We start from the raw sequence: 23,679 nt of genomic DNA on the forward strand, positions 1-23,679 counted from the left end.
TATTTTTTCAGAGCTAGATGCAGACAAAAAATTATTTTGAATTTGCAACCTGATGGAGGTCAGTATAGGTGGACTAATAGAACAAGTCCCACACACTGCTAGAAGGCCAAATATTTTTTCAGAGCTAGATGCAGAAAAAAATTATATTCAGTTTGCAACCTGATGGAGGTCTGTATAGATGGATTAATAGAACAAGTCCCACTCACAGCTAGAAGCCCAAATATTTTTTCAGAGGAAGATGCAGATAAAAATTATTTTTAATTTGCAACCTGATGGAGGTCAGTATAGATGGACTAATAGAGAAAGTCCCACACACTGCTAGAAGGCCAAATATTTTTTCAGAGCTAGATGCAGATAAAAATTATTTTTAATTTGCAACCTGATGGAGGTCAGTATAGATGGACTAATAGAGAAAGTCCCACACACTGCTAGAAGGCCAAATATTTTTTCAGAGCTAGATGTAGATAAAAATTATATTCAATTTTCAACCTGATGGAGGTCAGTATAGATGGACTAATGGAACAAGTCCCACACACAGCTAGAAGCCCAAATATTTTTTCAGAGGTACTGTAGATGCAGATAAAAATTATTTTTAATTTGCAACCTGATGGAGGTCAGTATAGATGGACTAATACAACAAGTCCCACACACAGCTAGAAGCCCAATATTTTTTCAGAGGTAGATGCAGAAAAAAATATATCCAGTTTGCAACCTGATGGAGGTCAGTATAGATGGAGTAATAGAACAAGTCCCACACACAGCTAGAAGCCCAAATATTTTTTCAGAGCTAGATGCAGATAAAAATTATATTCAATTTGCAACCTGATGGAGGTCAGTATAGATGGACTAATAGAACAAGTCCCACACACAGCTAGAAGCCCAAATATTTTTCAGAGGTACTGTAGATGGAGATAAAAATTATTTTTAATTTGCAACCTGATGGAGGTCAGTATAGATGGACTAATACAACAAGTCCCACACACAGCTAGAAGCCCAATATTTTTTCAGAGGTAGATGCAGAAAAAAATATATTCAGTTTGCAACCTGGTGGAGGTCAGTATAGATGGAGTAATAGAACAAGTCCCACACACAGCTAGAAGCCCAAATATTTTTTCAGAGGTAGATGCAGATAAAAATTATTTTTAATTTGCAACCTGATAGAGGTCAGTATAGATGGACTAATAGAGAAAGTCCCACACACTGCTAGAAGGCCAAATATTTTTTCAGAGCTAGATGCAGATAAAATTTATATTCAATTTGCAACCTGATGGAGGTCAGTATAGATGGACTAATAGAACAAGTCCCACACACAGCTAGAAGCCCAAATATTTTTTCAGAGGTACTGTAGATGCAGATAAAAATGATGTTTAATTTGCAACCTGATGGAGGTCAGTATAGATGGACTAACAGAGAAAGTCCCACACACTGCTAGAAGGCCAAATATTTTTTCAGAGCTAGATGCAGAAAAAAATTATATTCAGTTTGCAACCTGATGGAGGTCAGTATAGATGGACTAATAGAGAAAGTCCCACACACTGCTAGAAGCCCAATATTTTTTCAGAGGTAGATGCAGAAAAAAATATATTCAGTTTGCAACCTGATGGAGGTCAGTATAGATGGACTAATACAACAAGTCCCACACACAGCTAGAAGCCCAATATTTTTTCAGAGGTAGATGCAGAAAAAAATATATTCAGTTTGCAACCTGATGGAGGTCTGTATAGATGGATTAATAGAACAAGTCCCACACACAGCTAGAAGCCCAATATTTTTTCAGAGGTAGATGCAGAAAAAAATATATTCAGTTTGCAACCTGATGGAGGTCAGTATAGATGGACTAATACAACAAGTCCCACACACAGCTAGAAGCCCAATATTTTTTCAGAGCTAGATGCAGAAAAAAATTATATTCAATTTGCAACCTGATGGAGGTCAGTATAGATGGACTAATAGAATGATGCTATGCCCAAAAGATTTTACTTCACTAGGTGCAGTAAAAAAATTGGTATTCTATACACAGGTGGTATATCTTGCAACACAGATAGGCTACTCCACTGACTAACACACTCTGCAATAGGCCAAAAAGGATTAGCTTTGCTAGATTCAGCCAAATGCTGTGAAAAAAACTTGCACAGCACTGGCACAGACCTGCCTGGCAAAAACTGATAGGAGCTGATGTAACCTAGTCCTGAAAAGGACTCCAATTACAATTAGTCTTTACTCCCACAACCTATCTATTTAAGAGCACAGACCTGCCTGATAAAAGTCGTAGGAAATGCAGTAGCCTAGTCCTTAAAAGGACTGCAATCACAACTATTCCCTACTCCCAAGCTATCTGTAGATTTGTGCGAAAATTGGCTTGAAATTAACAAGGTATAGCGCACACAGCAACAGCGGTGCCGTCTAACACGCAGCTGCAGCAGTGAGAAAATGGTGGCGACGGGGAAAATGGCTTGGTCTTATAGGGCAAAGACATGTGACATACACTGCCAATGACACATGCCCTTGCTTGTGTGAAAAAAAGCACTTCGCTCCGTGTGTGCGCTGCTGATAGGCTGACAGATTGCACCTCCCCACTGTAAATGCGGGAAAGAGAAAAAAAAATGGAGATCTTCATTGTTCCTGCAGAGATCCATCCCCTGCCCCTCCCCCCACCCCGCTGTACACTCAAACTGCGTATTAACATTAATTTTCATCGTTACTGAGAAAAAATCCAGTTATGATTTTGGTGCACGAACAGTTATCGAACATAACCTCGAACAGCCGAATTTTTCTCAAATTGTTCGTATTCGCCGAACGGCTCGAACACCGCCCAAAACAGCTCGAATTTGAGATTGGCGAACAGTTCGAGTAGAACAACGCTCATCTCTACTTGTGAGCCCCAATGCAAAACTTTCAAAAGGGTTCTCCCAATTATTAATAATGGTCTTTTTATATGGGAGAAACGAGACCTTTTGGGCCAACCAAAGCTCCAGGGCCTGGGTGCAATTGCAACCCCTTTGCCTATTATAGTTACACCCCTGCTGGTAAATATACTAAACTTTTCTAAACTCCTGAAGTTGGGGGTTTATCACTGCATAACTAGATGTTAAAGCTGCTAGGTTAACCACATTGGTCGAAAGAAGCTTTACTGGAGACCGATATCATTAGAGTCCCATGCACATGGGAATGCTCTAGTGATGTGCGAGTATGTTCGGTTAACCCTTTCGGCGAGTATGCTCGGGCGAGTACCGAGTATCTTGAGCGCGCTCGGTGATATGATTGAATCACTCCCGTGTGCATAATTTGCGACTGTTTGACAGCTTTAATACATTTGAGGAATGCTTAAGAAACAAGCATTCCTCACATGTATTAAAGCTGTCAAACAGTCACAAATCATGCACACGGGAGTGATTCAAACATATCACCGAGCACGCTCAAGATACTCGGTACTCACCCAAGCATACTCGCCGAAAGGGTTAACCGAACATACTCGCTCATCACTAGAAAGCTCCAAATGGCTGCATAAATCCAAGTTGAAGGGTTATTCCCAGCCCTGAAAGTCACCACTTCTTCACAAGATAGGTTATAATAACTTGTTGATGGGTGAGGGACGGTGTTCATCTTCTGGGACTCCAACCAGTCCCGAGAATGGGATTTTGAAAAGTCTTGCTGGAGCATTGCAGTAGCTGAGCATGCATGTCACCGTTCCATTCATTGTCTATAGGACTGCCGGAGATAATCGGCGTTGTACTGCTATCTCCAGAATTAATGGAACTCTTGTGCGCATGACCGCTGCTCCATTTTGGCAGCACTACTTTCTATGGATAGTAACTTTCAATGTTGGCAATCGGGGTCAGTGCCAGCACACATTTAAACTGGGCAAGTGCCAGGTTTCCATTGATTACCTCCACAAAATATGAACTGTCGGTGTGTGCACTGCAGGATCCATACAGCGCAGGTGAGGGCCATCTGGCTCCAAGTGCAGCAATTCAACCTATTAGATGCTGCTTACAATCTTGACAGTGGCATATAGGAGGTTGGAAATGGAAATAATTGGCTGCCATGAGACTTCCCTCATTCTCTTGTTGCAGATGTAGGGTTGATGGAGTCAGAAGAGACACTTTATCCCATTTCCAACCTCTGAAATGCTGCTGTCACAACTGACAGCGGCATCTAAAGGGTTTAACTCTGAATAGTGATCCTCTGCTCACTGCAGATCAGTCAATACAAGAAGAGTATTGCTAGGGATTGTCTTAGATTTATACACTGTGTGCAGAATTATTAGGTAAATGAGTATTTTGATCACATGATACTTTTTACACATGTTGTCCTACTCCAAGCTGCATAGGCTTGAGAGCCAACTACCAATTAAGTAAATCTGGTGATGTGCATCTCTGTAATGAGGAGGGGTGTTGACTAATGACATCAACACCCTATATAAGGTGTGCTTAATTATTAGGCAACTTCCTTTCCTTTGGCAAAATGGGTCAGAAGAGAGATTTGACGGGCTCTGACAAGTCCAAAATTGTGAGATGTCTTGCAGAGGGATGCAGCAGTCTTGAAATTTCCAAACTTTTGAAGCGTGATCACCGAACAATCAAGCGTTTCATGGCAAATAGCCAACAGGGTCGCAAGATGCCGGTTGGCCAAAAAAGGCGCAAAATAACTGCCCATGAATTGAGGAAAATCAAGCGTGAAGCTGCCAAGATGCCATTCGTCACCAGTTTTGCCATATATCAGAGCTGCAACGTTACTGGAGTATCAAAAAGCACAAGGTGTGCAATACTCAGGGACATGGCCAAGGTAAGGAAGGCTGAAAAACGACCACCTTTGAACAAGAAACATAAGATAAAACGTCAAGAATGGGCCAAGAAATATCTTAAGACTGATTTTTCAAAGGTTTTATGGACTGATGAAATGAGAGTGACTCTTGATGGGCCAGAGGCTGGATCAGTAAAGGGCAGAGAGCTCCACTCCGACTCAGACGCCAGTAAGGTGTAGGTGGGGTACTGGTATGGGCTGGTATAATCAAAGATGAACTTGTGGGACCTTTTCGGGTTGAGGAGGGAGTGAAGCTCAACTCCCAGACCTACTGCCAGTTTCTGGAAGACAACTTCTTCAAGCAGTCGTACAGGAAGAAGTCGCTATCGTTCAAGAAAAACATGATTTTCATGCAGGACAATGCTCCATCACATGCAACCAACTACTCCACAGCGTGGCTGGCCAGTAAAGGTCTAAAAGAAAAAAAAATAATGACATGGGCCCCTTGTTCACCTGATCTGAACCCCATAGAGAACCTGCGGTCCATCATAAAATGTGAGATCTACAGGGAGGGAAAACATTACACCTCTCGGAACAGTGTCTGGAGGCTGTGGTGGCTGCTGCACGCAATGTTGATCGAAAACAGATCAAGCAACTGACAGAATCTATGGATGGAAGGCTGCTGAGTGTCATCATAAAGAAAGGTGGCTATATTCATCACTAATTTTTTTGGTTTTGGTTTTTGCATGTCAGAAATGTTTATTTCTAAATTTTGTGCACTGATATTGGTTTACCTGGTGAAAATAAACAAGTGAGATGGGATTATATTTGGTTTTTATTAAGTTGCCTAATAATTCTGCACAGTAATAGTTACCTGCACAAACAGATATCCTCCTAAGATAGCCAAATCTAAAAAACACCACTCCAACTTCCAAAAATATTAAGCTTGGATATTTCTGAGTCTTTTGGGTTGATTGAGAACATAGTTGTTGATCAATAATAAAAAAATAATCCTCTAAAATACAACTTGCCTAATAATTCTGCACACAGTGTAGTTAGGGTCAGGATTAGGGTTAGAAACATAGAAAGGTAGAGTTGGAAGGGACCTCTAGGGTCATCTGGTCCTACCCTCTGCTCAGTGCAGGGGGTTGCAATGGGTTAAATTTTATTTGCATAGACAATGTACTAAAAAAAAGATAAAAACATTGTACATACATTTTTGTTTTTAAAATTTTAGCAAGAGCCAGAAAATAAGTGGTGGTCCCTTCCAATATCATTGTGGGGTGCTGATGACATCGTAATGGCAGCCAGGGCGCCTCCTATAGGCCTCCATGTCGAAACATGTTTGAACAACTATGTTTGGGATTCACAGCTGAACAGTAATTTTATAATACACTGCAATAGTACAGTATTGCAGTGAATTGTGCAGGTGATCAAGTGACTGCAGGTTCATCTCCTCTAGGGGACTAATAAAAATATAAAGCAAAAGAAAAATATTAAAATTAAAATGTAAAAGTTCGCATCACCCCTTTTCCCAACATATAAATAAAAACATTTAATGTATTTGAGATCAGCGCGTATGGCAAAACAAATAAAATATTATATTTTTCCCAATAGAGTAAACAACTAAAACAAATCAAAATTACAGAATTGCTGTTTTTTTAACAATCGCTACCCTTGCAAAAATTGGAACAAAAGAAAGTCATATGGACCCCAAAATGGTAATGAGAAAAACTTCAGCGTTTATCACAAAAAAAAATAAGTCCTGATAGACCTCTATTAACTAAGACAAATAAATTTGCTCTTGGAAGAAGAAAAAATGAAAAACGAGGAGGGGCCCACTAGGTCTCTGCCGCCCAAGTGTCCACAAAAACCTGGAGCTGACAAAGTTGATAATAAGTCTTTAAGTACCTACAGAAAATCACTGAGGTGCCATATTCTTTATCATCACCAGTGTGACAACCACTTCTATAGACAGAGAATGGAGTAGTATTGAGTATGTGAGTCCACCATTCTTATAGACAGTAAATAGAGCATTGCTGGGCATGTGCGACCACCAGTCCTATAGACAGTGAATGGATCAATAGTCGCACATGCTCAGTACTGCTCCATTCACTCAAGGATCTTTGACCTCCCCTGTATTAGGATTCGTGGGGGTTTTGGCAGCAGGACACAAACCAATTGTAATGCACACGCCCGGGCTGAGTGGCGTGTGCGTGTGTATGTAGTGATTCCACTGTGCCATGAACCGGAGAGTGCCTGGAGGCACTAAGTATCTGTCCGATCAGACCAAGGTCGCACGACGGCATACGACGCCAGTGCACCAGGGAGGAACCGGGCAGAGGGACCAGGTGCTACTCCAGGACAGACCCCGGACACGGCTGTTGACCCACACAGGGGAATACTGGAACAGGCAGGTTAGGCTGGCACACAGACTGGTGGGTATAGGCAGACACGGCTGGAATACAGACGGGTGGATGCTGGCGAGCACGACTGGTCTGCAGGCAGGGAGGTACTGGCTGGTATGACAGGTTGGAGCACAGAGTGGATAGGACCCAGTTCAGACTGGGACTCAGGAACAGAGCCGCAGATGCAGCGGACAAACACAGCAGAGTGAGACCACCCGGAGCGGCGAGCAAGAGCAGAGCAAGACGAGACCGCCAGTAGCGGTGAGCGAGAGTAGAGCAGGACAAGGCCGCCTGGAGCGGTGAGCAAAGGGTCAGAGCAGAGCGAGACTGCCGGAGCAGTGAGCAAGGAGTCAGAGCAGAGCGAGACTGCCGGAGCACTGAGCAAAGGAGTCAGAGCAGAGCGAGACTGCCGGAGCACTGAGCAAAGGAGTCAGAGCAGAGCGAGGCTGCCGGGGCAGTGAGCAAAGGGTCAGAGCAGAGCGAGACTGCCGGAGCAGTGAGCAAAGGGTCAGAGCGGAGCGAGACTGCCGGAGCAGTGAGCAAAGGGTCAGAGCGGAGCAAGACTGCCGGAGCAGTGAGCAAAGGGTCAGAGCGGAGCGAGACTTCCGGAGCAGTGAACAAAGGGTCAGAGCGGAGCGAGACTGCTGGAGCAGTGAGCAAAGGGTCAGAGCGGAGCAAGACTGCCGGAGCAGTGAGCAAGGGGTCAGAGCGGAGCAAGACTGCCAGAGCAGTGAGAAAAGGGTCAGAGCAGGCCAGAACCGCCGGAGCGGTGAGCAAAGGCAGAGCAGGCTTGAACCGCTGGAGCGGTGAGCAAGGCAGAGCAGGGGGGACAGGGCTCTGTACACACGGAACAGACAGGAAGGGAAAGGCAGAACCAGATACCTACAGTGTACTTGCAGTGAAGTAGCGAGTGGACCACAAACTCACAAACGGAAGTACAGTGACAACAAGCAGGAGTTAGGTACGAGTTCAGACTCTGCAGAAAAAGGGAAGGTACGGACATAGAGAAAAACAGGAAACAGGCTAGAAGAGTATACAGACAAGAACAGACACAGTAGCAAGATACAGGAGCGGGTCTAGGTATGCAGCCCCTAGGAGGTGGGAGGAACAGGCTAGGAGCGTGTTCAGACAGGACAGACAAGATACAGGAGCGGGTCTAGGTATGCAGCCCCTAGAAGGCGGGAGGAACAGGCTAGGAGCGTGTTCAGACAGGCCTGGAAATACAACCTTTAGGAAAGGCAGACAAGCAAACACAGAAAGGGACCTGGCACATTCAGAGTGAAAGAGCACACTGAATGAAACACAATGCTCAGGCAGGGATTCATTGGAGCAGCTGGGTTAAATACCAGGTGACAGACAGCAATAGGCTGAGGACGCACAACGGGTGTGCCCGCAGCAGGTACAAGAAACAGGAAGTGATCAGGCACCGCCCTTAAGCAGCAGACACAGAGGCAAGCAGACAGCATGGAGGGAAGCCAGGCTAGCAGACTGGACTGGAGATCAAATGCACGCTCTTGCACAGTGGGAGATGGACCATTATGCAAGGACGCCGCCAGGTATGTTACACCAATTACACATTATTTAAGTATCCTTTTTATAGGTGATAAATGTTTATGCAACAACAGCATTAAGAAATAGCTGACTCAGGACTAGTGATGAGCGAACCCGTTGAAGTTCAGGTTCGCCCAGAATTTTTAAAAAGTCTGATTCGGGACTCGAACTTGACCCTGGACACCGAACCCTATATAAGTCAATGTTGACCCGAACTTCAGTACTGTAAAATGTCTGTAAAATGGTCGAACTAAGGGCTAGGAGGCTGCAAAAGGAAGAAAAATGGGGCTAAATGCAGGACAATTGCCCAGCAAACAAATGTGGATAGGGAAATGACTTAAAGGGGTTCTGCCGCCATAGCAATCATGGTAAAATATGAAGTAAATGAATAACATTAAAATTTTAACAGTGCCTTCACAGACCCTGAGGCTTGCTACTGCCAGTCTAGTTAAAAATTTCACCCACAGAGCATGGAGCTCAGTACCTCCACAGTTACAAAATGTCAGCTCTAGAAGTGTACGTTACAAAATGCCGCCGATGAAAAGCTGGTAGTATGACCATGGTCTGAGCTGGCAGTCCACCGCGAGGTTTGCTACCAGCAGTGCAATTAAAAATTTCACCCACATAGCTTGTTTTCACATTTCCCTGAGAAAGCTAATTAAAAATTTCCCACCCAGACAACTGGGCACAGTACCCCCACAGGCAGGGTTGCAGAGTACACACAGCAGCTTTTGCCACAGTACTCCCACAGATGGGGTTGCAGAGTGCACATGGATAATGGACAATCAAGGTTCTATTCCGGAGAGGCAGCCTGATAAATGAGTGCCACATCCAAGGAAGGCAGCAGTCAAGCAAACTAACCACTTCTCAACTGAGTCAGCAGTCGATGTTGGGAGACAAAATAGACATCCGCGACAATTTAAAGACTCTGTAATTGGAATGAGTAGTTTAATCCTTTAATGAGCATTAGGCCCGGCCACAAAGGTAGAGTAAAATTATTTTTACTCGTATAGACACGGCTGCAAAGTACACAGAGGCTTTTGGGCACAGTACCCCCACAGAAGCTAAAAACAAATTTCACCCTCAGAGCATGTTTTCAAATTTCCCTTAGAAAGCTGATTAAAAATGTCACACCCAGACAATGGGGCACAGTACCCCCACAGGAGGGATTGCAGAGTACACACAGCAGCTTTTGCCACAGTACTCCCACAGATGGGGTTGCAGAGTACATATTGTGTAATGGGCAATCAGGGTTCTATTCCGGAGAGGCAGCCTGATAAATGAGTACCACATCCAATGAAGGCAGCAGTCAAGCAAATTAACCACTTCTCAACTGAGTCAGCAGTCGATGTTGCGCGACAAAATAAACATCCATGACAATTTAAAGGCTCTGTAATTGGAATGAGCATTAGGCCCAGCCACAAAGGTAGAGTAAAATTATTTTTTCGAACCACTACTCGTATAGACACGGCTACAAAATACACAGAGGCTTTTGGGCAAAGTACCCCCACAGAAGCAAAAAACAAATTTCACCCACAGAGCATGTTTTCAAATTTCCCTGAGAAAGCTGATTAAAAATTTCACACCCAGACAATGAGGCACAGTACACACAGCGGCTTAAAGGCACAGTACTCCCACAGATATGGGTTAAAGAATACACATAGCTGCTTTTGGTACAGTAGTACAGTACCTCCACAGAAGCTGATAACAAATTTCACCCACAGAGCATGGACTAGAGTACCCCCACAGAAGCAGCTTACAAATTTCACCCACAAAACATGGGGTAGGGTACCCCTACATTAGCAGCTTACAAATGTCACCCACAGAGCATGGGGGAGAGTACGACTACACGAGCAGCTTAATAATTTCACCCACAGAGCCAAACTTTTATCTTCAGTAGCGTACAGTAGAGCAGCTGCAGATAAAAAGCTCATGCTTTGAGTCTGGATAGAGCTGGCTGTCCACTGCAAGGCTTGCTACCGCCAGTCCAGCCCAAACTGTTTATCTTGAAAAAATTATTGTTCAAAGCATGGCGGCGACTTGTGGTCTGAGGTGGAGAAGTCAGGCTCATCATGGGAGTGTACAGCGCCGAGGGCATGAAAAGGTGCTCTGCCCATTGGAGGTTTGGCCCAGAAGAGGGGACGCGCTGAAGACAAGGTTCGGCCCATTATGGGGGTCATGTTCCAGAAGAGGGAGAGATTCAAAATGAAGTACAGCCCACCAGGTAATTTTTGAATCTGTCAGTCAATGCATGGAAAGCAGCTATCATGTTGTGGACTGTGGAAGAGATGCATGTGACCAGAATGAACACTCATTTCCAGCAGATGATACCAATATGACACAGCAAGAAACACAACCAGAAGCAAAAAAACAGAAGTTGACGGCCATATCCATGTCCCTTATTTGATGCTCGCCTCATTTTTTTTTAGTGTTTTTTAGGCAAAGTACTCCCACAAATGCGGTTTCAGGTTAGAAAAAATTGTTTGTACCCACAATACTATCAGACACATGGCTGCATAAGAGTAGAAACATTTGCTTGTATTATTATGAGACATAGGTGCATAACAGTAGAAAAAATTGTTTTTGCAAATAGTATTATGAGAGACATGGCTGCATAAGAGTAGAACATTTTTTTGGGATGCAGAGTATTATGACAGACAGAGTTGAAAAATTTATTTTGGCGTACATGACTCCCACCAACACTGTTGTGGATTAGAGAAACTTAGGTACGCACAGTACTAACATAGTGCACAGAAAAAATAGAGAGTGTTTTTGGAAAACTGTGTACACACAAGACATAATACTGTCCCTCACTAAAGCTGTGTCCGGTCCCTACGCTAAGCAGAGCAGAAATAAAAAATAATAATCTTTAACAGATCCAAGTGAAGGAGTAGGTGAACGTGGCGGGGAAGGTGAAAGAGGCAAGGGAGGAATAATCCAACCCTTTTTTTTGCTTTTTTTGTACTTTTTTATGGAACTGACTTAAAATAACCTATAATTAACCAAACTAAAACTAGCAGTATAGAACCAGGAGGCATGGCTCCAAGTGGAGAAAGCGATGGATGTGGCAGTATAGGTGGAAAAGACAAGAGTGGAGAAATCCAACACTGTTTTTTTTTGGATACGTGTTTTTTTGCTTTCTTTTTCGTTTTTTTTAGGGAACTGACTTCAAAGAACATAGAATGAACACAAAATAAACTAACAAGCTACAACCAGGGAGCAGAGGTCCAACTGGAGGAGGTGAATGTGGCAGTGTAGATGAAAGAAGTAGAGGAGGAGGTGGCCAACGCAGTTTTGGGTTTTTTTTATTCAAAGAGGAGGCACCCAAATGAAATGAATGACAAATAGAGTAGAGTAATGGCTGGGTGTGGCTATTATTGGGTCTAGTCCTCCAAAGGTACGGACAAGACCTGTGGGATCCAAGCCTGGTTCTTTTTAAGGACTGAGACACGTGCAGAGTACACACAGTGGCTTTCTTACAGAGTGCGTAGCTAATTCTGTCCTTTACTCCAACTGCCTCCTGTCCCTACACTAAATAAGAACAGAATTGTGGCAGCACTCGTGATCCGGCCTTTGTACACCGTGGGTCACGTAGTGTGCCGGCCGATCACAGCCGATCACAGTCGATCACAGTGATGGCTCTGGAAGTGCCCACAGTCTTAAAAGTTGTTGATTGGCTGTGCTGCAGTCATTCAACAAGCTTTATTAGACTAGCGAACCAGAACAGGAAACCGAACGTAAAGTAAAAAGTCAGTGTTTCGGGTTCGGTACAGTACACTATGTGTCCGGTATGGACCCCGAACTGTTCGGTTTCGCTTATCTGTACGCAAGACAACCTCATTACTTATATTTACAGGGACTTTTTTTTGCTTTTTTTAGGGGGTGGAGGAGGTGGACTTATTTTTGTCATACAAGACCAAGTTAGTATAGGGTTAGTATATCAGAATCTCCTTGCCTCTCTGGAAGGGATCACATTTGTCTGATGACAGGATCTCCTTCAGAAGCTCCACGTTATTTTCTTTTGCAGCTCGAAGGATCGGCGTCTCCTTTATCCTAAAATGGTGACAAACAATACATGAAGCAGCAAAGTGATGAAGGAGTCATGCAGAGGGGTAGGCAACATATTCTTCTTCTTATGTGGCATGGAAGCAACCTTCAGGCCCCTAGTGTGACGGATCCACATGCCTGTCAAGATTTGTATGGCTGCGCCCTATAAACATTTCCCCCAAATTTGTCCTAAATTGTCAAGAAGTTTCAAAATCGATAATTTTTGATAATGGGGTAACAACGATATCAATGAATGAATTAGACAGGTCACTAAAATTTGTCAAAATGGTTGATGTACCGTTTTTTATTATTTGGTCTGACAGGCCAGATTTATCAATATTATCTTTGCTGCCCATAGCAACCAACCAACCACAAGGCAGCTATCATTTCATCAGTGCTGTTTTAAAAATGAAAGCTGGACTCTGATTCGTTGTTATGAGCAACAAAGACAGTTTTGGTAAATGAGGCCTACTCTTCCTTACACCATCTAATTTCTAGTTTACATGAACAACCATAATTTGCAGTAAAAAAAAAAATTGAAGAGACCTAATATAGTGCAGCCATTTTATTGTAAAATATAACTACTTATTGCTTAAATTAATATATATTTTTTCTTTTGAAAATGGTGTGGTGTTACTGTAAAGGGAAGTGGCTAGGAGAAAGGGTGTGGTATCACCATATAAAGGGACGTGGCTAGGGGGAAGGTTGTGGTATCACCATGTAAAGGGATGTGACTAGGGGAAAGGTTGTGGTATCACCATATAAAGGGACGTGGCTAGGGGAAAAAGTGCAGTATCACAGTATAAAGGCACATGGCTAGGGGAAAGGGTGTGGTATCACCATATAAAGGGACGTGGCTAGGGGAAAGGGTGTGGTATCACCATATAAAGGGACGTGGCTAGGAGAAAGGATGTGGTATCACCATATAAAGGGATGTGGCTAGGGGAAATGATGTGGCATCACTGTATAAAGGCACATGGCTAGGGGAAAGGGTGTGGTATCACCATATAAAGGGACGTGGCTAGGGGAAAGGGTGCGGTATCACCGTATAAAGGGATGTGGCTAGGGGAAAGGGTGTGGTATCATCGTATAAAGGGATGTGGCCAGGGGAAATGGTGTGGTATCACTGTATAAAGGGACGTGGCTAGGGGAAAGGGTGTGGTATCACCGTATAAAGGGACGTGGCTATGGGAAGGGTGTGGCACCACCATATAAAGGGACATGCCCAGGACAAAGGGTGTGGCATCACCATATAAAGGGACGTGGCTAGGGGAAAAAGTGCAGTATCACAGTATAAAGGCACATGGCTAGGGGAAAGGGTGTGGTATCACAATATAAAGGGACGTGGCTAGGGGAAAGGGTGTGGTATCAACATATAAAGGGACGTGGCTAGGGGAAAGGATGTGGTATCGCCATATAAAGGGATGTGGCTAGGGGAAATGATGTGGCATCACTGTATAAAGGCACATGGCTAGGGGAAAGGGTGTGGTATCACCATATAAAGGGACGTGGCTAGGGGAAAGGGTGCGGTATCACCGTATAAAGGGATGTGGCTAGGGGAAAGGGTGTGGTATCACCATATAAAGGCACATGGCTAGGGGTAAGGGTGTGGTTTCACCATATAAAGGGATGTGGCTAGGGGAAATGGTGTGGCATCACTGTATAAAGGCACATGGCTAGGGGAAAGGGTGTGGTATCACCATATAAAGGGACGTGGCTAGGGGAAAGGGTGCGGTATCACCGTATAAAGGGATGTGGCTAGGGGAAAGGGTGTGGTATCATCATAGAAAGGGATGTGGCCAGGGGAAATGGCCTGGTATCACTGTATAAAGGGACGTGGCTAGGGGAAAGGGTGTGGTATCACCGTATAAAGGGACGTGGCTATGGGAAGGGTGAGGCACCACCATATAAAGGGACATGACCAGGGCAAAGGGTGTGGCATCACCATATAAAGGGACGTGGCTAGGGGAAAGGGTGTGGTATCACCATATAAAGGCACGTCTACAGAGGAAAGGGTGAGGTATTATCATGTAAAGGAACGTGGCTAGGGGAAAGGGTGTGGGATCACCTTATAAAGGCACGTCTCCAGAGGAAAGGGTGAAGTATCATCGTATAAAGGCATGTGGCCAGGGGAAAGGGTGTGGTATCACCGTATAAAGTGATGTGGCCAAGGGAAAGAGTGTGGTATCACCGTATAAAGGGCCGTGGCAAGGGGAAAGGGTGTGGTATCATCGTATAAAGGGATATGACTAGGGGAAAGGGTGTGGTATCACCGTATAAAGTGATGTGGCCAGGTGAAAGGGTGTGGCATCACTGTATAAAAGGTGTGGCATCACCGTATAAAGGGACGAGGCTAGGGGAAGGGTGTGGCACCACCGTATAAAGGGACGTGCCCAGGAGAAAGGGTGTGGAATCACCATATAAAGGGACGTGGCTAGGGAAAAGGGTGTGGCATCACCGTATAAAAGGTGTAGCATCACCATATAAAGGGACGTGGCTAGGGGAAGGGTGTGGCACCACCGTATAAAGAGACGTGCCCAGGAGAAAGGTTGTGGCATCACCATATAAAGGGACGTAGCTAGAGGAAAGGGTGTGGTGTTACTGTATAAACGCATGTCTCCAGAGGAAAGGGTGAAGTATCATCGCATAAAGGCACGTGGCCAGGGGAAAGGGTGTGGTATCACCATATAAAGGGACGTGGCCAGGGGAATGAGTGTGATATCACTTTATAAAGGGCCATGGCAAGGGGAAAGGGTGTGGTATCAGCGTATAAAGGCACGTCTCCAGAGGAAAGGGTGTGCTATTATTGTATAAAGGGATGTGACTAGGGGAAAGGGTGTGGTATCACTGTATAAAGGGATGTGGCTAGGGGAAAGGTTGTGGTATCACCATACAAAGGGATGTGGCTAGGGGGAAGAGTGTGGCATCACCATATAAAGGGACGTGGCCAGGGAAATGGTGTGGTGTCACTGTACAAAGGGACGTAGCTAGGGGAAAGGGTGTGGTATCATCATATAAAGGGACTTGGCCAGGGGAAAGGATGTCATGTCACCGTATAAAGGGATATGACTAGGGGAAATGGTGTGGTATAACCATGTAAAGTGACGTGGCTAAGGGAAAGAGTGTGGTATCACCGCATAAAGGGACTTGGCCATGGGAAAGGGTGTGATGTCACCATATAAAGGGATGTGGCCAGGTGAAAGGGTGTGGCATCACCGTATAAAAAGATGTGGCCATGTGAAAGGGTGTGACACCACCATATAAAGGAATGTGGCCAGGGGAAAGGGTGTGGCATCACCATATAAAGGGAAGTGGCTAAGGGAAAGGGTGTGGTATCACTGTATAAAGGGATGCGGCTAGGGGAAAGGGTGTGGTATCACCGTATAAAGGGACGTGGCTAAGGGAAAGGGTATGGCATCACCGTATAAAGGGACGTGGCCAGGGGAAAGGGTGTGGTATCATCGTATAAAGGGACATGGCTAGGGGAAAGGGCATGGCATCACCCTATAAAGGGACTTGGCCAAGGGAAAGGGTGTGGTATCATCAATCATATAAAGGGAAGTGGCTAAGGGAAGGGGTGTGGTATCATTGCATAAAGGGATGTGGCCAGAGGAAATCGTGTGATATCACTGTATAAAGGGACATGGCTAGGGGAAAGGGTGTGGTATCATCGCATAAAGGGATGTGGCCAGGGGAAAAGGTGTGGTATCACTGTATAAAGGGACGTGGCTAGGGGAAAGGGTGTGGTATCACCGTATAAAGGGACGTGGCTAAGGGAAAGAGTATGGCATCACCGTATAAAGAAACGTGGCCAGGGGAAAGGGTGTGGTATCATCATATAAAGGGACGTGGCTAGGGGAAAGGGTGTGTCATAACCGTATAAAGGGTGTGGCATCATCGTATAAAGGGACGTGTCTAGAGGAAGGGTGTGGCGCCACCATATAAAGGGACGTGCCCAGGAGAAAGGGTGTGGCATCACTCTAAATAGGGATGTGGCTAGGGGAAAGGGTGTTGTATACAACCGTCTGTTGTATAACCCTTCCTTCTGGAGGCACGTCTCCAGAAGAAAGGGTGAGGTATTATCATGTAAAGGCACGTGGTTAGGGGAAAGGGTGTGGGATCACCATATAAAGGCAAGTCTCCAGAGGAAAGGGTGAAGTATCATCGTATAAAGGCACGTGGCCAGGGGAAAGGGTGTGGTATCACCGTATAAAGTGATGTGGCCAAGGGAAAGAGTGTGGTATCAACGTATAAAGGGATGTGACCAGGGGAAAGGGTGTGGCATCACCGTATAAATGGACGTTTCCAGAGGAAATGGTGTGGAATCATCGTATAAAGGGATGTGACTAGGGGAAAGGGTGTAGTATCACTGTATAAAGGGATGTGGCTAGGGGAAAGGGTGTGGTATCACCATATACAGGGATGTGGCTAGGGGAAAGGGTGTGGCATCACCGTATAAAGGAATGTGGCCAGGGGAAAGGGTGTGGCATCACCATATAAAGGGATGTGGCCAGGGGAAATGGTGTGGTGTGACTGTATAAAGGGACATGGCCAGGTGAAAGGGTGTGGCATCACTGTATAAAGTGACATGGCCAGGTGAAAGGGTGTGGCATCACTGTATAAAAATACGTGGCCAGGTGAAAGGATGTGGCATCACCGTATAAAGGGATGTGGCCAGGGGAAAGGGTGTGGCATCACCATTTAAAGGGTGTGGCATCACCATATAAAGGGATGTGGCTAGGGGAATGGTGTGGCATCACCGTATAAAGGGACGTTGCTATGGGAAAGGGTGTGGTATCACCATATAAAGGCACATCTCCAGAGAAAAGGGTGAGGTATCATCATGTAAAGGCATGTGGCTAGAGGAAAGGGTGAAGTATCATCGTATAAAGGCACATGGCCAGGGGAAAGAGTGTGGTATCACCGTATAATGGGATGTGACTTGAATTTGGGAAAGTAATAATAAATCTTCCTCCTTGTGGGGAGATTTTCCATTCAGTGCGCGCTATCATGACAAGCACCTAACCCTTTCTTTGAAGGATTACCTTCTTTGCTGTAGCAGATCTGTATTAATATCCAGTTCCATCATGTCTAAGCAGCAAGCATGGAAGCAAAGTTCATGTTTGGACTTCTTTCTCATGTTCCTATCATATGAGAAATATTGCAAAAAAAAAAATCATAAATTATAAATGAAAAGCCTCAATGATTACATTATAAAACATGTAAAAATATATATAATAACTAGTGTTGAGCGAGCACTAAAATGCTCAGGTGCTCGAAGCTCGGGCCGAGCTCGCCGTGATACTCGGGTGCTCGACCCGAGCAACGAGCCCAATGTTAGTCTATGGGAGACTCGAGCATTTTTGCGGTGGCTCCCCCGGCAGTCGTTTATAAGCCTAACAAGTGCCCAAAACGATAGTGACAGTGCTCAAATGACATGGGGACAGCATGGGGATCGCCCCAGGAAGCATTTCTGACCCCCAGGTCACTGCTGTCAACAACGTGGTCAGAGGTATTAAGCCACTTTTACGGGCTCACAATAAAACGTTCAAAAACGAAAGTGAAACTTTTTTCCTGTGAAATATGTTAAGGATAGTGTTGAGCGATACCTTCCGATATCAGGAAATATCGTATCGGATTGGATCGGACCGATACCCAAAAAGTATCGGATATCGCCTATTCCGATACCGGAAACCAATGCAAGTCAATGGGACACAAATATCGGAATGAAAATAAACCCTTTCTTTCCTTTTAGGTTAATTCTACATGAAGGAAAACAACTAACAATAATGTAGAATGTATTACACGAAAAGCCAGCAATTCATCAGCGGCATTCACCGGTACCCGACAATTTACAACAGAAAGAATAGAGCATCACACATAGATTAGATAGATAGAAACATGTCAGTCACATATATAATAAGTACAGTGACAGTGTTGCTTACTGTACTTGTCATTTAGTGTAAAGGATTTATTTAAAAATATAACAGTGTTTTCATGCACCGTCTCTTTAAAAAAGCCGGCCGGCAATTCAGCATCTGTACCCGACAATTTAGAATAGAAGGAATAGAGAATCATACATAGATTAGATAGATAGAAACATGTCAGTCACATATATATGAAGTACAGTGACAGTGTTGATTACTGTACTTGTCATTTAGTGTTAAAATAAAGGATTTATTTTAAAATAAATTGGCGTGGGGTTCCCCTTAATTTTAGTCTCTAGCGGAGGTTAAGCAGATAGCTGGGGCAGATGTTTGAAGCCTGGGAAGGGGGTAATACCCAAGGAGCTTCCCAGGCTACTAATATGAGCCCCCAGCTGAATACCTAGCCTTTACTAGCTATTAAAATGGGGGACCACCTCAAAAAAATGACGTGGGGTCCCCCCTAATTTAATAGCTAGCAAAGGCTAGGCAGACAGCTGGGGGCTGATATTAATAGCCCAGGAAGGGTGCCATGAATATTGGCCCCCTCCCAGGCTAGAAACACCAGCCGTCAGATGCCCCAGAAATGGCGCATCCATAGGATGCACCAATTCTGGCACTTAGCCTCGCTCTTCCCACTGCCCTGTAGCGGTGGCAGTGGGGTAATAGGGCTGGGGTTGATGTCAGCTTATAATGCCAGCTGACATCAAGCCCAGGTTAGTGATGGAGAGGCGTCTATAAGACACCCCCATTACTAACCCCATAGTCAAAGTTAAAATAAAAAACACAAACACCCAGAATAAAGTCCTTTAATTGAAATAAACACACAATTCTTTATTGTTCTAAATTAAACTCTACTTACCATCACGCCCATTCCAGCTGAAGCCAACGATCTCCTGCAATAAAAGTAAAATAATAAAGAAACCTCATCCTTACCTTTCCATGGTTCCCAGGACAGCTTCAGCTCTGCTACATCGAGATGACAGGCTGGACCGCAGCAGAACGCTGCCATCCAGCCTGTCATCCCGAAGACACTGAGAAGCGCAGGCATGCTTGCGCTCCTCAGTGTCTCTCTGTGACAGCATCCAGATGAGCCGAGTTCATGTCCAATGAACTCAGCTCACCTCATGCACGTCACTGACAGCGTGGGAGAATTCTCCTGCACTCAGCGCTTCAGCGTGAGAATTTTCCCACGTTGTCAGTGACGTGCATGAGGTGATCTGAGTTCATTGGACATGACCTCACCTCATTCACGTCACTGACAGCGTGGGAAAATTCTCACACTGAAGCGCTGAGTGCAGGAGAATTTTCCCACGCTGTCAGTGACGTGCATGAGGTGAGCCGAGTTCATTGGACATGAACTCGGCTCATCTTTATGCCGTCACAGAGAGACACTGAGGAGCGCAAGCATGCCTGCGCTTCTCAGTGTCTGCGGGATGACAGGCTGGATGGCAGCGTTCTGCTGCGATCCAGCCTGTCATCTCGATGTAGCAGAGCTGAAGCTGTCCTTGGAACCATGGAAAGGTAAGGATGAGGTTGCTTTATTATTTTTCTTTTATTGCAGGAGATCGTTGGCTTCAGCTGGAATGGGCGTGATGGTAAGTATAGTTTAATTTAGAACAATAAAGAATTGTGTGTTTATTTCAATTAAAGGACTTTTTTCTGGGTGTTGTGTTTTTTTTAAATACTTTACTAGAAATTCATGGTGGTCATGTCTAATATTGGCGTGACCCCATGAATTTCGGGCTTAGGGCCAGCTGATAATGCCAAGCTGGCCTTAACCCCTTTATTACCCAGTGAGCCACTGCACCAGGGCCCTGGATGAGTTGGGTACAGCGCCAGAAGATGGCGCTTCTATGAACGCAGCATTTTCCGGGGTGGCTGCGGACTGCAATTTGCAGAGGGTGGGGCCCAGAAAGCTTGGGCCTCCCTGCGCTGCGGATTCCAGCCCCCAGCTGCCTAGTTGTACCTGGCTGGACACAAAAATAGGGCGAAGCCCCACGTATTTTTTTTTTAAATTATTTCATGAAATTCATGAAATAATTAAGAAAAAAAGGGCTTCCCTATATTGTTGTGTCCAACCAGGTACAAATAGGCAGCTGGTGGTTGGGGGCAGCCCGTTCCTGCCTGCTGTACCTGGCTGGACACAAATATAGTGCGAAGTCCCACGTCAATTTTTTTTTAATTATTTCATGAAATAATTTTTTAAAAAAAGGGCTTCCCTATATTGTTGTGTCCGGCCAGGTACAAATAGGCAGCTGGTGGCTGGGCGCAGCCCGTTCCTGCCTGCTGAACCTGGCTGGACACAAATATAGGGCGAAGCCCCACATCAATTTTTTTTTAATTATTTCATGAATTTCCTGAAATAATTAAAAAAAAATTGACGTGGGGCTTCGCACTATATTTGTGTCCAGCCAGGTACAGCAGGCAGGAACGGGCTGCGCCCAACCACCAGCTGCCTATTTGTACCTGGCCGGACACAACAATATAGGGAAGCCCTTTTTTTCTTTATTATTTCATGAATTTCATGAAATAATTAAAAAAAAAAATACGTGGGGCTTCTCCCTATTTGTGTGTCCAGCCAGGTACAACTAGGCAGCTGGGGGATGGAATCTGCAGCGCAGGGAGGCCCAAGCTTTCTGCCCCCCCCCGGTGCAAATTGCAGTCCGCAGCCACCCCGGAAAATGGCGCGTTCATAGAAGCTGGATGCTGTACCTGGCTGGCATACAAAAATATGGCAAAGCCCACGTTAAAATTTTTGGGAAAAATTAATTAAAAAATAAATAATAATTTAGGGACTGCATCTTTATTAACTCCTCAAATGTCATTTAGTGTTAAAATAAAGGATTTATTTAAAAAAAAAATTGGCGTGGGATCCCCCATAATTTTAGGCTCTAGCGGAGGTTAAGCAGACGGCTGGGGCTGATGTTTGAAGCCTGGGAAGTGGGTAATACCCACGGAGCTTCCCAGACTACTAATATCAGCCCCCAGCTGAATACCTAGCCTTTACTAGCTATTAAAATGGGGGACCCCCCCAAAAAATGACGTGGGGTACCCCCTATTTAATAGCTAGCAAAGGCTAGGCAGACAGCTGGGGGCTGATATTAATAGCCCAGGAAGGGTGCCATGAATATTGGCCCCCTCCCAGGCTAGAAACACCAGCCGTCAGTCGCCCCAGAAATGGCGCATCCATAGGATGCGCCAACTCTGGCACTTAGCCTCGCTCTTCCACGCTGCCCTGGTGCGGTGGCAGGGGGTAATAGGGTTGGGGTTCATGTCAGCGCCAGCTGCCATGAAGCCCAGGTTAGTAATGATGGGCGTCTATAAGACACCCCCATTACTAACCTACAAAGTGTTAAAAAGAAAAAACACACACTACACCCAGAAAAAAATAATTTATTTGAAATAAAACACACAATTTTATTTAATTCTTAGTTTACTAAAAAAAAATAGTTACCTGTCCATGTTCCTGCGCTGATCTCCCATGCACAGCTGTCACATATGGAGATGGTGACAGCTGTGCATGGCTGCTGTAAGCTCACACTGCCGGGAACACGTCCGCTCCCGGCAGCGGGAGCCACTAACTGAGGTCACCGGAGTGCATTCAGGCAGCGCAGCTCCGGAGACCTCCTTTACGGCACTGCTGTACCGTGGGAATTTCTCACGATACAGCAGGGCCGTAAAGGAGCTAACCGGAGCAGCGCTGCCTGAACTCCGGCGAACCCGCTTATGCAATGACGGGGCTGCTTTACGGCCCCATCATTCTAGCGGCGGCAGCGGTTCAGAGCGGTCACATTCTATGTGGCTGCTCGAAACTGGAGATCATCGTGGGACACTCGTGGACTACTACGGAGGGGTAAGGATAAGGTTGTGGTTTATTATTTTATATTTTATTACAGGAGATCGATGGCTTCGGGGAATTAGGTGTCTAGGTGAGTATAGGTGTAGTTTTTTATTTTTTACTTTATTTTAGGTGGCGATCGGCGGGGACAGGTAATGTATGAACTAATTTATTGTAGGCAACCACTGGCCACCAATGACATGTATTTAAAATTTATTGGGGACACAGTAGGGCAATTTAAATAGCAGGATCAGGCTGATGGGAACTACTGCTCCCATCGAGCTGATCCTGCTGGCACGAGTGGACGGGGGACAGACATAGGCCGATGGGAGTAGTAGTGTCACATCGGCCTATGTCTGCCTGCACGCACACACCCGCACACATCCCGCACACATCGCACAGACATCGCACACACCCGCACACATCGCACAGACACCGCACACACTCGCAGACATCGCACAGACACCGCACACACCCGCAGACATCGCACAGACACCGCACACACTCGCAGACATCGCACAGACACCGCAGACATCGCACAGACACCGCGCACACCCGCACACACCCGCACACATCGCACAGACACCGCACACACCCGCAGACATCGCACACACCCGCAGACATCGCACAGACACCCCGCACACACTCGCAGACACACGCACAGACACCCCGCACACACTCGCAGACACACGCACAGACACCCACACACACCAATCATGACGGGCTGATCGTCTGGGAGGTGAGGCTGACCTGTGCGGCCGTGGGAAAGTTCATGTGAGTTCATGCAATGCAGTCAAGCATGAACTCACGTGAACCCTCTGAGGGCACCGCGGCTACTTCAAATGAACAGCTGATCAGCATCACCTGATACCTCAGCTGTTCATTTGAAATAACCGGCGGGAAAGCGCAGCACAGAACGGGAAAGCCAGCGGTGAAGTCTTTTCACTGCCGGCTTCCCCGCCCGGGTCCTTCGCTCCCCGCTCCTTGGTGCTGCGCTCCCTGCCCGGTCCTAACTTACGATCGGGATGGGAGGTGGCGAGGGGAGCGGAGGATCGGGGTGGGAGGCTGCGGGGAAGCAGTATGGGGCTGTGTGATTGTTTAAAAGCCGGCGGCTTTTTACCGCCCGACGGCTTTTAAACGATCAGGAGAATTCTCCCACGCTGGG

The 23,679-nt window shown here is 45.6% G+C and overlaps 1 protein-coding gene across 1 annotated transcript in view; it reads right to left on the bottom strand.

The window, feature by feature from the left end:
• LOC141271190 (transient receptor potential cation channel subfamily V member 6-like) overlaps positions 1-23,679 on the bottom strand; it is a 59,021-nt gene that overhangs the window by 24,856 nt on the left and 10,486 nt on the right. Inside the window, exons 2-3 of the mRNA XM_073681291.1 lie at positions 17,795-17,893; positions 12,658-12,755 (exon numbers count right to left, since the gene is read on the bottom strand). Of these exons, the coding sequence (XP_073537392.1) occupies positions 12,658-12,755; positions 17,795-17,889 (193 nt within the window). The 5' untranslated portion in view covers positions 17,890-17,893. The remainder of the gene's footprint in view (positions 1-12,657; positions 12,756-17,794; positions 17,894-23,679) is intronic.

This window comes from Phyllobates terribilis, unplaced genomic scaffold, assembly GCF_046119375.1.
Source record: "Phyllobates terribilis strain yellow unplaced genomic scaffold, ASM4611937v1 Scaffold_5__5_contigs__length_657084704, whole genome shotgun sequence".
Lineage (NCBI taxonomy): Eukaryota > Metazoa > Chordata > Amphibia > Anura > Dendrobatidae > Phyllobates > Phyllobates terribilis.